Source organism: Saccopteryx leptura, chromosome X, assembly GCF_036850995.1.
Source record: "Saccopteryx leptura isolate mSacLep1 chromosome X, mSacLep1_pri_phased_curated, whole genome shotgun sequence".
In the NCBI taxonomy this organism is placed as follows: Eukaryota; Metazoa; Chordata; class Mammalia; order Chiroptera; family Emballonuridae; genus Saccopteryx; species Saccopteryx leptura.
The window spans coordinates 131,998,253-132,015,425 of record NC_089516.1 but is presented as its reverse complement, the minus strand read 5'-3'; the positions used below and the strand labels follow the sequence as shown (position 1 = coordinate 132,015,425).

Below are 17,173 nucleotides of genomic sequence, written 5' to 3'. Positions count from 1 at the left end.
GAGGAGTCTATAACCAAGGATCACAGAAGCCACACTGAGACTGGTAAGAAGGGCAGAGACACGGAAAGGATTGCCCCGCGCCCAGCAGTGAGCGGTGGCTGTGGGTCCACAGGGACTCTCACTGTGGGGGGGTGCCCTGAGAGGTGTGGGTCCTCAGCCCCAGGCCCAGAGCCCTAGCTTAGAGCCCCAGAGCCTAGAAGCGGCACCCAGACAGCATTTGGTGGGGAAAAGAGCTGAGAGGTTTCTGTCTGCGAGAGGTTTCTTGTCTCTACAAGAGCTCTTGGAGATGGAGATTCTAGCTTAAAGGGCCAGCACAGGAAATCTCGTTCACAGTCACTTATCCAGAACCCTAGAGGAGAGAGAGCTGAGAGGACTAGAATTGCGTGAGGACAGTATGTCAAGTTGGAGGCCCAGGGAGAGATGCTATGGGGGACAGCCACCAGAACCCCTTTATGCTGAGTCATTCTCCAATACTGCAGTTGCCATCTTCCTTGGGTGGAGCATCCCCTTCTGATAGACATCAGCCTGGGGGAAAGCAACTGCTCTGCCCTAGGGAGTCTCTCCTGTCCCACCCTATAGAGACTGGGAAGATCTGAGAAGTCAGGAAGCAGGGGGCATGTCAGTGACTCAGAAATCTGATGTGGGAGGCCGCAGATCCCCCGCATCCCAGCCTATGACTGGTGCTTCTGCCTCACAGGAGACTCAGTAGAAACTGTCTGGGCTGCCAGCAGACAAATCTCTGGGTCTCTGAGACCACACTCACTGGACTGCTGGAAGCCACACCCTACAGAGGTCTGTGAAAAAAGTCTGGACAGACTAATACCTGGAGCCGAGGGGCGGAGCCACATACACCACCCTTCTTAATTCCTGAATTGCTGCAGGTGCTAGACTCTGCCAGAGGTTTTTTTCAGTGGCCAAACCCAACAAGCAGCCAGCAGACAGAGGCTGCAAGAGAAGGGGCTCAGGGGACCTTGGCCTTTTTCTACCCATCCCCCAGCCTAGAGAGGGTAAAAGCCAGACTTGGGTAGGCAGCTTGGTATTTGCATGCGCATCTGGGCCCAGCAGAGGCAGCCACAAACTCTAGATTGCTAGTAGCTCCAAGAATGTTGCTGAGGGCCTGTCACGGGCAGTGTTCTCACTGGTCTGTGCCGGGTTCCCTCCAAGGAGGACCAAGGCTGACAAATGCAGTGGCCAGCTACAGAAAACTTTGGTTTAGGACCTAACGACCCTTGCTGGCAGTGTGTCCTAAGAGAGAGCTCAACCGACCCCAGGCCCAGCTGAAGCGAGTTCCATTCTCTGTGACCCTCACCTGCACAGCAGCTTGTGTGCATTGGATAGGGTGGAGCTTCACAGTCATCTGGCCTGGTGCTGGGTATCCTGCCCCGCTGGGCTAGGTTCCACAGGGGGAAGGGAGAGAGGCTTGCAGCACGGACATTTAAAGTATGGTCCCCATGAGCCTACTGTTTGGTCCACTCGAGGAGCTTAGCCACTCTCTGGGAGGGAGCACAGTCAGCTGAAGGGAAGGACTCTCTCAGTTCTCCTCTCTGAGACCAGGAGCTCACCAGCAGGAAGAACTTCTTTATAGAGGACTGTCAGCCCCACTTCGATCTGAACCTGTTGATCACCTTGCTGCAGAGAAATAAAATTTGACTATCCAGCAGTGGCTGAGGGATTAGGCTCTGGAGTAGGGACCGCTTTCCTAATACTGCGTTCCTGACCAAGAGACCCCTGAAGTAGAAGGTCTCACTAACATTGTATTCACAAATTCTGCTGCACTAACCCTCCAAGCGTGCAACCTGTAGAGGGGTTTGTGGGGTGAGGCCAGTCTGAGCGCACACAACAGTCTTTCTACAGAAGACTCTGTGAGAAGGCCAGGCAGCAGCAAAAAGAGGCAGAGCAGCTGAAAAGTAGAGGCAAGTCTTACGAAGCTTGGGGCTTTTACAGAGCTATAATCATCTCTAAGCAGGAGGAAGATGAGCCTTAAACATGATGGCTCCTCCCACACTACCCAGGCACAGAAAATGCAGACACAAACAGTGAACAGAGCAATAGCTCCAGACAGATAGCCCAGGGCATATTACAAACAACAGCTGATGCCAATCCAAGGAGACTCAGAACCAACACAGGCAGTAGTGGGTGAAAGACAGCACCAACCCTAGACTCAGCTAACTACACAAGCAGCACACACAAAGAACTCTAGCACGCACCAGATACTGAAGAGAATAAATATGCCCAGCAGGACAGACACTGCACACTGTGTAATACACATGACCAAGGTTGACCCTTAGAGCCAAGCCATCCTGAAGGCACGAAAGGACCAACTGCATTCAATACTCTCATACTACAGGAGGGTAAATACTACCCTCAAGAAACATACCTAGAGCAATGAACTGAGGTGGCCTGGAGGCCAGGACCACTGAGCCCATTTTCCTCATAAAGATACCACAACAAATTTCAAAATCAGACAATGCTACCTAATACACAGACAGAGTGGACAGACAAAGAAATATGACCCAAATGAATCAACAAGAGAAATCTTCAGAAAAAAGTAACTAAATGAACTGGAAGTAACCAAACTACAAAACACAGAGTTTAAAATAATGATTTTTAGGATGCTCAAGGATTTTAGAGCAACAATGGATGGTCATAATGAGCACCTAAATAAAGAGATAGCAAGCATCAGAAAGGACAGTGAAATCATAAAAAAGAACCAGTCAGGGCCCTGGCCGGTTGGCTCAGCGGTAGAGCGTCGGCCTGGCGTGCGGGGGACCCGGGTTTGATTCCCGGCCAGGGCACATAGGAGAAGCGCCCATCTGCTTCTCCACCCCCCTCCTTCCTCTCTTTCTCTCTCTTCCCCTCCCGCAGCCAAGGCTCCATTGGAGCAAAGATGGCCCGGGCGCTGGGGATGGCTCCTTGGCCTCTGCCCCAGGCGCTAGAGTGGCTCTGGTCACGGCAGAGCGACGCCCCGGAGGGGCAGAGCATCGCCCCCTGGTGGGCAGAGCGTTGCCCCTGGTGGGCGTGCTGGGTGGATCCCGGTCAGGCGCATACGGGAGTCTGTCTGTCTCTCCCCGTTTCCAGCTTCAGAAAAATACAAAAAAATACAAAAAAAAAAAAAAAAAAAAGAACCAGTCAGAAATGACAAGTACAATATCAGAAATGAAGACTGCGCTAGAAGGAATCAACAGCAGGCTACATGAAGCACAGGATTGAATTAGTGATTTAGAGGACAAGATAAAGAAAAGCACAGAAGCAGAGCAGTGAAATGAAAAGAGGCTCAAAAAGATTGAAGAAACTCTAAGAGACCTCTGCAACAACATGAAGAGAAACAACATCTGCATCATAGGGGTTCCTGAAGGAGAAGAGAATGAACAAGGGATAGAGAACCTGTTTGAAGAAATCATAGCTAAAAATTTCCCTAAATTGATGAAGGAAAGTCACACAAGTTCAAGAAGCACAGAGAGTTCCATTAAAGATGAACCCAGCAAGGCCTACACCAAGATACATCATAATTAAAATGACAAAATTAAGAGACAAAGAAAGAATACTAAAAGCTGCAAGAGAAAAGCAGTTAATTACTACAGAGGAGCCCCCATAAAGATGACTTTGGACATCTCAACAGAAACACTTGAGGTCAGAAGGGATTGGCTAGAAATATTCAAAGTGATGCAAAACAAGAACCTACAACCAAGACTACTTTATCCAGCAAGGCTATTGTTTAAAATTGAAAGAGAAATAAGAAGATTCCCAAAGGAAAAAAAAAGACTCAAGGAATTAATTACAACCAAAGCAGTACTGCAAAAAATGTTATGGTGTCTGCTGTAAAAAGAGCAAAGGAAAAAAGGAATTGAGAGAAAGGACTGTAGGTTTAGAGAATAAGATGGCAATCAATAAGTACACGTCAATAACCTTAAATGTAACCATTTAATGCTCCAATCAAAAGACATAGGGTAGCTTCATGGATAAGAAAACAGGTCCGGTACATATGCTGGCTACAAAAGACACACCTGAAAACAAAATATACACATAGACTGAAAGTAAAGGGATGGAAAAAATATTTCATGAAAATGGAAATGAAAAAAAAGCTGGTGTAGCAATACTTATATCTGACAAAATAGACTTTAAAACAAAGGCTATAAAGTAAGAGATAAAGAAGGTCACTACATAATGATAAAGGGAGCAATCCAACAGGAAGATATAACCATTATAAATATCTATGCGCCTAATAAAGGAGCACTTAAATATATAATGCAGATTTTGATGGGCATAAAGGATGAGATCAACAGTAATATTATAATAGTAGGGGATTTTAATACCCCACTAACATCACTAGATAGATCCTCAAGAAAGAAAATTAACAAAGAAATAGCAGACTTAAAGGACACACTAGATCAAGTGGATTTAATAGATATATTTACAACCTTTCACCCTAAAGCAGCAGAATATACATTCTTTTCAAGTGCTCATGGCACATTTTCTAGGATAGACCACATGTTGGGACACAAAACAACTCTCAATAAATTTAAGAAGATTGAAATCATATCAAGCATCTTCTCTGATCCCAATGCTATGAAACTAGAAATCAACTACAATAGAAAAACTGAATAACATTCAAACACTTGGAGGCTAAAAAGCATATTATTAAATAACAAATGGGTTAACAATGAGGTCAAAGAAAAAAATCAAAATATTTCTTGAAACAAATGAAAGTGAACATAAAACAACCCAAAATCTATCGGACACAGCAATAGCATTTCTGAGAGGGAAGATCATAGCATTACAGGCATACCTTAAGAAGCAAGAAAAAGCTCAAATAAACAACCTAACCCTGCACCTAGAAGAACTAGAAAAACAACAACAAATAAAGACCAGAGAAAGTGGAAGGAAGGAAATAATAAAGATCAGAGCAGAAATAAATGACATAGAGGCTAAGAAAATAATATAATAGAGCAATTAAATCAAGAGCTGGTTCTTTGGAAAGGTAAACAAGATTGAACAAACCTTACACTACTAATCAAGAAAAAAAGAGAACCCAAATAAATAAAATTAGAAATGAAAGTGGAGAAGTATCAACTGACACCACAGAAATACAAAGGATTGTAAGAAAATACTATGAAGATCTATATGCCAAAAAAAATTGGACAACCTAGGTGAAAAGGATAAATTTCTAGAAACATATAATCTTCCAAAACTCAATCAGGAAGAATCAGAAAATGTAAACAAACCTATTACAACAAATGAAACTGAAACAGTTATCATAAAACTCCCAGCAAACAAAAGTCCTGGACCAGATGACTTCATAGGCTAGTTTTACCAACCGTTCAGAGAAGAACTAACATCCATCCTTCTCAAGCTATTTCAAAAAATTCAAGAGGAGGGAAGACTCTCAAACTCATTTTATGAGGCCAAGCATTATCTTCATTCCAATCCAGGTAAAGACACTACAAAGATACAAAACTATAGGCCAATATCCCTGATGAACATAGATGCTAAATTTCCCAACAAAATATTAGCAAACTGGAATCAGCAATACATCAAAAAGATCATGCATCATGATCAAGTGGGATTTATTCTGGAAGGAAAGGCTGGCACAATATTCGCAAATCGATGAACGGTATTCATCACATAAACAAAAGGAAGGATAAAAATCACATGATTATATAACAGATGCAGAAAAAGCATTCAATAAAATCCAGCACCCACTTATGATCAAACCTCTCAGCAAAGTGGGAATACAGGGAACATACCTTAACATAATAAAGGTCATATATGACAAATTGACAGCCAACATCATACTCAATGAGCAAAAATTGAAAGCAATCCTCTTAAGAACAGGAACAGGCAGGGGTGCCCCCTTCAACCACTCTTACTCAACATAGTTTGGAAGTCCTAGCCACAGCAATCAGAGAAGAAGAAGAAATAAAAGGCATCCAAATTGAAAAAGTAGTAAAACTATCATTATTTGCTGATGACATGATACTGCACATAGCAAACACTCTCAGTCAAAAAACTACTAGACCAGATAAATGAATCTGGCAAGGTGGCAGGATATAAAATTAATATTCAAAAATCAGTGACATTTTTATACACCAACAATAAACTGCCAGAAAGAGAAATTAAAAAACAATCCCCTTCACTATTGCAACAACAACAGCAAAAAATAAAGTACCTAGGAGTAAATTTAACCAAGGAGGTAAAAGACTTGTACTCAGAAAATTATTAGACATTGAAAAAAGAAATCAAGGAAGATACAAAGAAGTGTAAGCAAATACCATGTTCATGGATAGGAAGAATAAACATAATTAAAATGTCTATACTATCCAAAGCAATCTAGAAATTCAATGAAATTCCTATGAAAATACCAATGGCACACTTCACAGATCTGGAACCTATATTGCAAAAATTTATATGGAACCAAAAAAGAACCCAAATCTCCTCAGCAATCTTGAAACTGAAGAACAATTTTTATATTGGGTGATGGGTATACAATATAATCAATAGTTCAAATGCTATAGAAATGTTCACCTGAAACCTATGTATTCTTATTGATCAATGTCACCTTGTTAAAGTTAATTCTCTAAATCAAGTTAAAAAAAAATAAAAAATAGAACGAAGAACAAAGAACAAAGTGAGAGGTATCACATTTCCTTACATCAAGTTATACTACAAGGACACTGTAATCAAAACATCTTGGTACTGGCATATGAACAGGCATACAGACCAATGGAACAGAACAGAGAACCCAGAAAGAAGCTCATGCCTTTATGGTCAATTGATATTTGACAAAGGAGGCAAAGGTATACAATGGAATAGACATTCTCTTTAATAAATGGTGCTGGGAAAATTGGACAGGTACATGCAAAAAAATGAAACTGGACCACCAACTTACACTATTCACAAAAATAAACTCAAAGTGGATAAAAGACTTAAATGTAAGTCACAAAACCACAAAAATCTTGGAAGAAAATGGGCAGTAAACTCTCTGATATCTCTTGTGGCAATATTTTTCTGATATATCTCCACAGGCAAGTGAAATAAAGGATAAAATAAACAAATGGGATTATAGCAAACTAAAAAGCTTTTCCACAGCAACAGACACCTTTAACAGAATAAAAAAACAACCCACACAATAGGAGAATATATTTGCTGATATATCTGATGAGGGGTTAATAACCAACATTTATAAAGAACTTCTAAAACTCAACACTAGGAAGGTAAACAACCCAATTAAAAAATGGGCAAAGGAACTGAATAGACACTTCGCCAAAGAGGACATACAGATGGCCAATAGGCATATGAGAAAAAGTTCAACATCACTAATCATCAGAGAAATGAAAATTAAAACCACAATGAGATATCACCTCACACCTGTCAGAATGGCGCTCATTAACAAAACAACACACAATAAGTGCTGGCGAGGGTGTGGAGAAAAGAGAACCCTCCTGCACTGCTGGTGGGAATGCAGACTGGTGCAGCCACTGTGGAAAACAGTATGGTGCTTCCTCAAAAAATTAAAAATGGAACTGCGTTTTGACCCAGCTATTCCACTTTTCGGAATATATCCTAAGAATCCCAAATCACTGATTCAGAAGAAGAAATGCACTCCCATATTTACTGCAGCATTGTTTATAATAGCCAAGGTCTGGAAACAGCCCAAGTGTCTGTCAGCAGATAAGCAGATTAAAAAGCTGTGGTACATATACACAGTGGAATACTATGCAGCCATGAAAAAGAAGGAACTCTTAACCTTTTGTGACAGCATGGATGGACCTGGAGATTACTATGCTAAGTGAAATAAGGCAGGCAGAGAAAGACAAGTATCATATGACCTCACATATATGTGGAATCTAATGAACACAGTGAACTGAGTAATGGAATAGAGGCAGAGGCGGGGTCACAGGGAGCAGAAGGACAGCAGTCAGAGGGAAGGGGGATGAGGGGACGGGATCAGAGAAGGTGAAGGAATTAGTGAAATTATATATATACAAAAGACAGAGATATAGATAACAGGACAGCAAATCCCAGAGGGAAAGGGGGAGGGAGGGAGGAGAAAGGCAGCAAAGGGTGTGTAGTGTGGGCATGTTGTTGAGGGGTGAGGGTGTTATATTGAGTGGGGCACTTGAATCCATGTTAATATAATTTTAAAAATTAATAAAAATAATTTTTAAAATATAAGAAAAATTAAAAAAAGAAAAAATAATAAAATGAATTTTAAATTTAGAAAATGAGCAGAGAACCTGAAGAGAGGACTCAGTGAAAAAGGTGAAGGGATTAAAGAGCAACAAAAACACCAAAAAAACCTGACAGATAAGAACAACAGTCTGGTGATTATCAGAGGAAAAAAGGGAGCAGGGGAGGTAGAAGAGAGAAACGGAGGATAAATGGTGATGGAAGGAAATGTGACTGGGGTGGTGAACACACAATAGATATACAAATGATGTATTACAGAGTTGTACACCTGAAACCTGTCTAATTTTATTAACCAAAAGCCACCCCTAATAAATTTTTAAAAAGCTGCTTAAAAACTTTTTACTCCTATTAATAACAGTGTGAAAAACAAAGTTGTGCTTTTTTTTTTTTTTTTTTTTTTTCATTTTTTTTTTTTTTTTTCATTTTCTTTTCTGAAGCTGGAAACAGGGAGAGACAGTCAGACAGACTCCCGCATGCGCCCGACCGGGATCCACCCGGCACGCCCACCATGGGGCGACGCTCTGCCCACCAGGGGGCGATGCTCTGCCCATCCTGGGCGTCGCCATGTTGCGACCATCCTGGGCGTCGCCATATTGCGACCAGAGCCACTCTAGCGCCTGGGGCAGAGGCCACAGAGCCATCCCCAGCGCCCGGGCCATCTTTGCTCCAATGGAGCCTTGGCTGCGGGAGGGGAAGAGAGAGACAGAGAGGAAGGCGCGGCGGAGGGGTGGAGAAGCAAATGGGCGCTTCTCCTATGTGCCCTGGCCGGGAATCGAACCCGGGGCCTCCACACGCTAGGCCGACGCTCTACCGCTGAGCCAACCGGCCAGGGCCAACAAAGTTGTGCTTTTTAAAGATTTTGGACTATTTCCTTGTGCTATTCCTAGAAATATGGTGTTACTACACCCATGGCTCTTTCTGTACACTGCACGACTGCTTTCACATCCATTGGTCTAGAAACTCTACTTCTAAAAAAAATCATACAGATATAATCTCAAGAATTAACATAGATTTACACAGACATATTGTAAAGCCAGTAGCCACGGCCACCATCACAGCCGCCTGGCCCATGCAGGTTCACATTTGATTCGGACAGACGGTAATGAAACAACGGAGCCAAGAACCGGTGGGCCATCACCTTTAATCGTAGCTTGCACCCGGCAGGCAAGACATACAGTGGGAAAACACTTCCCTTTCCATTCAAGGCTCCCAAAGCCACTGACTTATCCGAGTTTCCTAGAATGAAAGGTTTCTACCTCACCAGCCTTATTCACCTCTGTTCCCCATCTCCTTCTCCTGTACAAACTGATTCTCCTTCAGCACTCTGCCATCTTGGCTGCTTCTCCCCTCCTCCATGTGGCCTTTCTCTGCTCTCCTCCTGCATAGGCTCCTGTGCCCCATTTTATAGTGTAGAAATAAAAACCTTTAATCCCCTTTAATCCAATATACAAACAAGGAAGTCTCTGATATAAAGTCACTTAGGGTAGGAAAGGCTTAGCCTTAAAACTAGGCCTTAGGCTATAACGACCCTGCCTGCTTACAGCCTGTCTCCCACACCCAATACAAACTATAAGTGAGTAAACATATATATCATATTTACAAACTTATTTGACCAACACATATGTTCATGCAGTATTATTCACAATAATACAATATTAGAAAATGCCAAATATTAATTAACAGGGGATTGAAGAGATAAATTTGAGGTGCATTCTTAACAATGGGATAATAGAGGTATTAATATATAGCGCAATGTCCAAGGGAAAAAAACACATTACAGAAAGTATATACACTACTATGTCTTTTCATGTTTAAAATGACTAATATATTTATATGTATGTTAATATCCTAATGGGAAAAGTCTGGATGAAAACCTTAATCATAATTACTTTTGAGAGCTGAAATTTCAAAAATTGCTTATGTTCTAAGTGAAATCCTTTGAATTTTTGTTACAAATGTATTAATTTTGTTATCATAAACAATGAATAAAAATAAAATGCAAAAGAGTAGGTGATACCAATTTCAATGTTAACACCAATGTAGTTTTATGACACCAGGGTTTCTCAGTCTGGCATTATTGATATTAGGGCCAGATAGGTATCTATCTGCTGGGTGGTGGGTGCTATCCTATGTACTTACGGGTATTTAGCAGTACCCCTGCCTGGCCTCTACTCACCAGATGTGAGCAGCAAGTTCCTCCCATTCCTGCCAACAAAAAAGTTGACAAATGCTGTCAAATATCCCCCTGGGCAGGGAGACAAAATTGCCTCTAGTTAAGAATGACTGCACTGGACCATTAGCAGCTGTAAGTACTTTCATTAATAAATTCTTCTTGTTAACTGAACAGGTAAAGCTGGTGATATATTTTAACATGTATGAGTTCAACAGTTTGTCATATTTGTTTACTCACTGTACTTCCTTCTTTATAAAATGTACATGACCCTAAAACATATTTTAAACTAGTCTGAATTTAGGTCTTCAGGCTCATTACGATACATCCATCAGAATAGAATGCAACTTAGACTTTATCTCTAACTGGATAAATATACAGTGGTACCTTGAGATAAGAGTTTAATTCATTCTGTAACCGAGCTCATAAGTCAGTCAACTCATATATCAAACAAATTTCTCCCATTTAAAATAACTGAAATAGATTTAATCTGTTCCAGCCCTGTGAAACATCCCCAAACCATCCTAAATTATGAAAAAAGACATTTTTAATTAAGAAACATACATGTATACTTAGTTACCAATGCATAACAAAATATATGAAATAAAAGAAAAAATGTTATTTAGTACTGTATTCTTACCTTGGGTACAGACGAGTGCGGCTAACGGAGGTGAATGGCGGAGGAGGAGGGAGGGAGGAAGGGATGCAGGCACTGTAGACACGTAAACTAAAACTGCACTTTCTTAACCTAAATGTAAACTAAAACTGCACTTTCTTTACTTAAAATGAAACCACAAAAACTTAATTGTAAAAAAATGCACTTTCTTAACTTTAAACTTAACTTAAGCTTAACATTAAGTATTTTTCATTTAATCATCACCTGTTCTTGCCTTTTTGGCTGCACCTTTGGCACTTTCACTTGCAGGACTTGAATAAAAATCTATCCAAAGAGGTTTGCTTTTGCCTGCCTTTTAAAATGTTATGGAAATGTGACGAACAAGTGTCATTAAAAAGTGTTGAAGCACAACCAGTTGAAACTTTTCCTGGGTGTTTCTTTTCAATGAAACTTGAAAGCTTCTCCCACATTGCCAGCATGTCTTTAATTTCACTTGTAGAAATCACTTCCTCCGACTCTACCTCCTCCTCACTACTAATCTCTTGCAGAAGCTCCCTATGTTGCATCATCTGTAGCTCCTTCAACTCCTCAGTTGAGAGTTCCTCCTCATGCTCCTCAACCAGCTCGTTTACGTCACCCTCATCTACCTCCAGACCCATCAACTTTCCGAGGGACACAATCTCCTTCAACACTTCTACTTCGGTCTCAGTCTCTGGTTCGAATCCTTTGAAGACCCTGTCTGCAACATCAGGCAATAACTTTTTCCATGCCGAGTTCAAGGTTCTTCTTGTAACCTCTTGCCATGCCAAGGCAATAATACGTAAACATATCACGATGTTGTAGTGATCTTTCCAAAACTCTTGAAGGGTTAGATTTGTATTCTCAGTCACCTCAAAGCAGCGGCAGAACAAGTGCTTTGTGTAAAGCTCTTTAAAGTTGGAAATTACCTGCTGATCCATAGGTTGCAAGATTGAAGTTGTGTCAGGTGGGAGGTAGAGGACTTTCACAAATTTGAACTCATCGAGAATGTCCTCTTCAAGACCAGGTGGGTGGGCTGGAGCATTATCAAGGACTAGTAATGCTTTCATCGGGAGTTTATTTTCTTGAAGATATTTCTTCACTGCAGGACCAAAGACGAGATTTACCCATTCAATAAAAAACTGCCATGTAACCCATGCCCTAGCATTGGCATGCCACATAACCTGCAGTTTTTCTTTAAGAATCTTGTGAGTCTTAAAGGCTTGGGGATTTTTGGAATGATACACTAGCAGTGGCTTTACTTTACAGTCAACACTAGCATTTGCACACAATGCAAGGGTCAGACAGTCCTTCATGGGATTATGGCCTGGCAGCTTCTTCTCCTCTGCAGTGATGAAAGTCCTCTGGGGCATTTTTTTCCAGAACAATCCTACTTTGTCACAGTTGAACACTTGTTGGGGGATGCAGCCTTCCTTTGCGATAAGTGCAGCAAAACATGCGATGTACTCCTCAGCTGCCTTAACGTCAGCACTCGCAGCTTCACCATGCCTCACCACCAGATCTCTTCTTGAAATTTTCAAACCAGCCATGACTTGCCTTAAATGTATCTTCTGCTGCCTCTTTTGAGGTTGATAGTTCTTTCTTCTTCAAGTCGCCGTAAATAATACGTGCCTTTTTGCATATTACAGTCTCTGTCACTGTATCTCCTGCCAGCTCTTTCTCTTTCACCCACACCAGCAGAAGCTTCTCCATTTCTTCATGGATATTTGTCCTTAATTGGGATCGAATTGTAGTTCCTTTAGCTGGATTTGCGCTTTGATGGCATCCTTTTGTTTAAGGATGGTAGAAACTGTAGATGTATTGCGGTTGTACAGCCTTGCCAGTTCAATCACTCGTACACCACGCTCATGTTTTTCTATTATTTCTTGCTTTACTTCTATCGACATCATTCTCTTCTTTTTCTCAGCACTGTCCTTTACACTCACTTTCTTTGGCCCCACGATAGCACAGAAAAAAAGTTAGTAAAAAATGCAAAAATGATGCAAGAACAAGTACAGCACATGAGATTCGACTTGATTCCACGGGTAACACGTGAGAAAGAACGAGATGCTGGTGTTGTGCTGCTAATACTGGACCTGTGCGCCAACGCACCAACTAGCGGCAACTTCCCAAATCACAACTCATATCTTAGAATTTTGCTCAGATCTTGAACAAAAATACAGACCGAGTTGCAGCTCGTATCTTTAAAAAAAAAAATTGTATGTTGGTCTGCTCGTATCTCAAGGTACCACTGTACTCAACTGTAGGAGTATATACAGATGTGCCTCAGACAGTGATGGACGAGGGAACCAGTTTCACTTCACCCTCACCAGTTTAAAAGTATTAACATTAACAAAAGAAGTACTGCTCATCTAACATGACCAAAAACAACAACAAACAAACAGAAGCAATTTCCAACATCACTTCAAGAATGGTTGCCTTATTAACCTATTCATTGCCAAACAGAAGTCCTTCAGAATGGGGTTCTCCCATTTATGCAAGGTTACTTTACAGAATATACACATAAGAAAATCATTAAACTAACAAGACTCAACACAAAGTAGACTATTTCTATCTAACATACTTTAAAAGGCAAGTGACAGAGATAACCGACATATCGTCAAGCACTGCAGCTAGTTACCTCTCACAGCCAGCAACAGACTGATTTTCCTTCAGCTTTTGGGCAGAAACTCATTTGCTCGCCTCCCCTAAGACACCCACACAGCTGACAGTTTCCTCGACATGATACCCTCTAGATACAGTCCTTCTCCACTAGAGTGCCACCAAACTATGTAATGAGTTAAATCATCTCCTATGGATCTAGAATAGTACTAGCTACGCACCATCCTTAGGAGAACTGAGAAAGGAATCACTCTGATCATTCTCTCTGTAAGGCTTATATTCTCTCCCAGAACCCTGTTTGAGAAAGGCTACAACAGAAGAAGGATCATGGCCCATTGTGAGTTCTTTTCCCTTTAACACTATTCAACTGTTCTTTCTTAAACTCGCGGGAAATAAGTTATTTTACTAATGGAAAAACTAAGGCACAGTGCACATCAGTTTCCGATGGGACCAGAACAGAGATTTTTCTGAGTTTTCATCCATTAGGCAATGAGGAAGGAATACTTATTAGCAAGATGACTAAATAGCAGAATAATTATCTAAGATTGGGGAATTGATGCTAAGTCACTGCCTATACCTTACTCTTTTCATCTGAGGATCTTACATGTTTCTATGTACTAAAAGCTTCAACAATCATTGTAGTTCTATTTATTTTTATAACAATAACCACACTATCCCTTCAAATAATATAAAACTTTTACTTTGTACTTATGGTTATTCAAGGTCCATACGGTCTGTATCAATATTAGTTCTAGCCTTTATGCTTTACTTCTTAAATTTACATCAGCTGCAGAAAGCTGCAAACACGTCTGGCAATAAATATTGGCAGAGCAGGTGGAATTTACACATATCATACTCACCAAAAAAGATTTGATCTTTTGCATATCTTTATATACAACATTTGAGGGCTTAGTAGAAAGGATAATTTTCTACTTTGCAGTAAGACAATTGGGCCACTATAGCTATGCAAACCAGAGTCAGTGACTGATTACTCTTTGATAGTTAATATAGTGTAAATGAAGGAGAGAAATAAAACCAAAGAAAGAATGTGGGCTTTCCCTTTTCTCTCCGAGCAGTCTGGTATGGAGGAAAGGCAAATGTCTGTGGGGTTAGAGATTTGCTTAATAGGAATAGGTGGCAGGACTGAGCTCATGAGATCGAGACCCCTTCTCTTACCTGCAAACACCTTCTAACAACATGTACAGTAAGTTCTAGAATTACATCCTTATTGCTCATTTCAATCACTGTATTTCAAAGGTGTATTAACACTTCTAAAAATAAAAAAACCATGTTTCTGAAATGATTACATTAATAGAAATACAAAGTAAACTACAATGACATATTTCTCAATCATCAAATTAGCAAATACAAATATCTTACAAATAGTCAGTTGGTGAAGGTACAAGGAAAAAGGCACTTCAATAATTTAGTGGTTAAAGTGCAAATTGGCATAATTCATTTGATGGGAAATTTAACCCACTAATCAATCATACTAATGGAAACTTATCCTACCAATACACCTATGCATGTATAAATCAGGTAAGTTCAAGTTTAATCATTGTAACATTACTTGGGATAGCAAAGGATTGAAAACTTTGTTTCCAACAATTGGGGACTGATTAAATAAACTATAGTTCAGTTCACAGTACAGTATATAGAACACTATGTAGCTGAAAACAAAGATTGAGAAAACTCTGTTTTGATATATATAAAGATCTCCAGAATACAGTTATGTAAGAAAAAGCTAGGAATAGAACATCTATAGCATGCTACATTTAAAATAAGAGCATTCACATATGTGCCTGCATATGAATAAAGAAATACTAAAGATACACAAGAAACTAATAAAAATAGTAACATAAAAGGGGCTGGAGGGGTCCAGTGGATGAGAACAGGAGTAAGAGTCTGACATCAACATTTACCTTTATATATCGTTTTGATTTTTTAATCATGTGAATATATTACTTATCAAAAATTTATTTTAATTCAAAAAATAAAATGTGCATATTTTAATGATAGAACAGAAAATAAAATTATGTGTATGTGTGTATGTGTATACTACAATCACAACTATGTAAAAATACCATGCCTAGAAAAAACAATAAAAGGAAATGTCCTAGAATGTTTATAGTAATTGTCTTTAGACGTTAGGAACATGTATTTTTTTCTCCCTTTCTTGTCCCTGTGTTTTCCATGTTCTCTGTAAGCATGCATTTTTGCAAGAGGAAAGAATGCCTCATTTTCTCAAGTGTTTCCATTCATAATGCAGTTCATTCAATAAGTGACTTTCCACAGCTAGTACCCTAACATTCAATATACAGAATATAATAAGAAAACAAACAACTTACGAAGACAGCACTATGGCAACAGCATCATTGAGGACACTTTCACCAAAAAGAAGTGCATAGAGTTCAACATCAACTTGAAGGTCGTGGAATATGGCAAGAACAGTCACTAGCAAGTAGAAAGAGTCAGAGGAATATTTAGACATCACAAATATAACATTCCCCTCCATAGATGATAACAATTGTTATTTAGAAACTCATTTCTTTGTCTTAGAATTCAATCTTAATAAACATTCTCTTACCTTATTAAAGATTCAGTAATTTTATGTCAACATTTTTATTTTTTTATAGTTTTATTTAGACAAATAATTTTAATGGGGTGACATTGGTCAATTAGAGCACATACATTTAGAGAAAACATCTCTACATCATTTTGACATTCGATTATGTTGTATACCCACCACCCAAAGTCAAATCATCCTCCGTCACCTTTCATTTGGTTTTCTTTATGCCCCTCCCCTCCCCTACCCCCTCCCCCTGTCTCCTCCCTTCCCCTCCCCCACCCCTTCCCTCTCTGTCTCCTCCCTTCCCCTCCCCCTGGTAACCACTGCACTCTGATTTATGTCAATATTTTTATTTTCTCTAAATGTGTACCTACAACATCTCCTTCCTCTCTCTTACAAACAGCTACAAATAACCTTGGAAGCCTACATTCTTCATGCAAATGCTAATAATCTTGTTGTGTACATTTCTTTTTCATAAGGAAGATATTCAGAATTTGTTATAGATCAGGTGATCATTATATTTGAAGAATAATGTTATGGAAAACATTTCATGCTGCAAACTTAATTTTTTTTCTTGGAGCCTTACAACTCACTTCTGTTCGACTTGTAAATTTTAAGCACACTGGCTTAGCAAAGACAGTAGGAAATTAAAACACAGGTTTACTTTTTAACCAGAATTACAGCTGCTATATTTAACTTAATAAGAAGCCAGCTATCGTGCTATTACAGCATAAGAAGAAAAAACCTTCCTTCAGGGAACAATTATATGAAAATTCTTAGGAAATAAGATGGGACTGAAGTTGCATTATAACTTTAATTGCTGAGTCCCATATATCTCATTCACTAAATAAACCTAAGTAGACATTAAAGATTATTATAATGACAGACAGGAGAGCCTCTTCGAATGCCAACCAAAAACACAAGAGACTTGCATTGAAAAGATCCAGTTTCCATGGACAAGTGTGTGGTGGTTACCAGGGGTGGGGGGAGG

General features: G+C 39.9%; 1 protein-coding gene across 1 annotated transcript in view; it reads right to left on the bottom strand.

Moving 5' to 3' along the window:
• SLC9A6 (solute carrier family 9 member A6) overlaps positions 1–17,173 on the bottom strand; it is a 65,444-nt gene that overhangs the window by 33,794 nt on the left and 14,477 nt on the right. Inside the window, exon 6 of the mRNA XM_066357403.1 lies at positions 15,962–16,067. Within this exon, the coding sequence (XP_066213500.1) occupies positions 15,962–16,067 (106 nt within the window). The remainder of the gene's footprint in view (positions 1–15,961; positions 16,068–17,173) is intronic.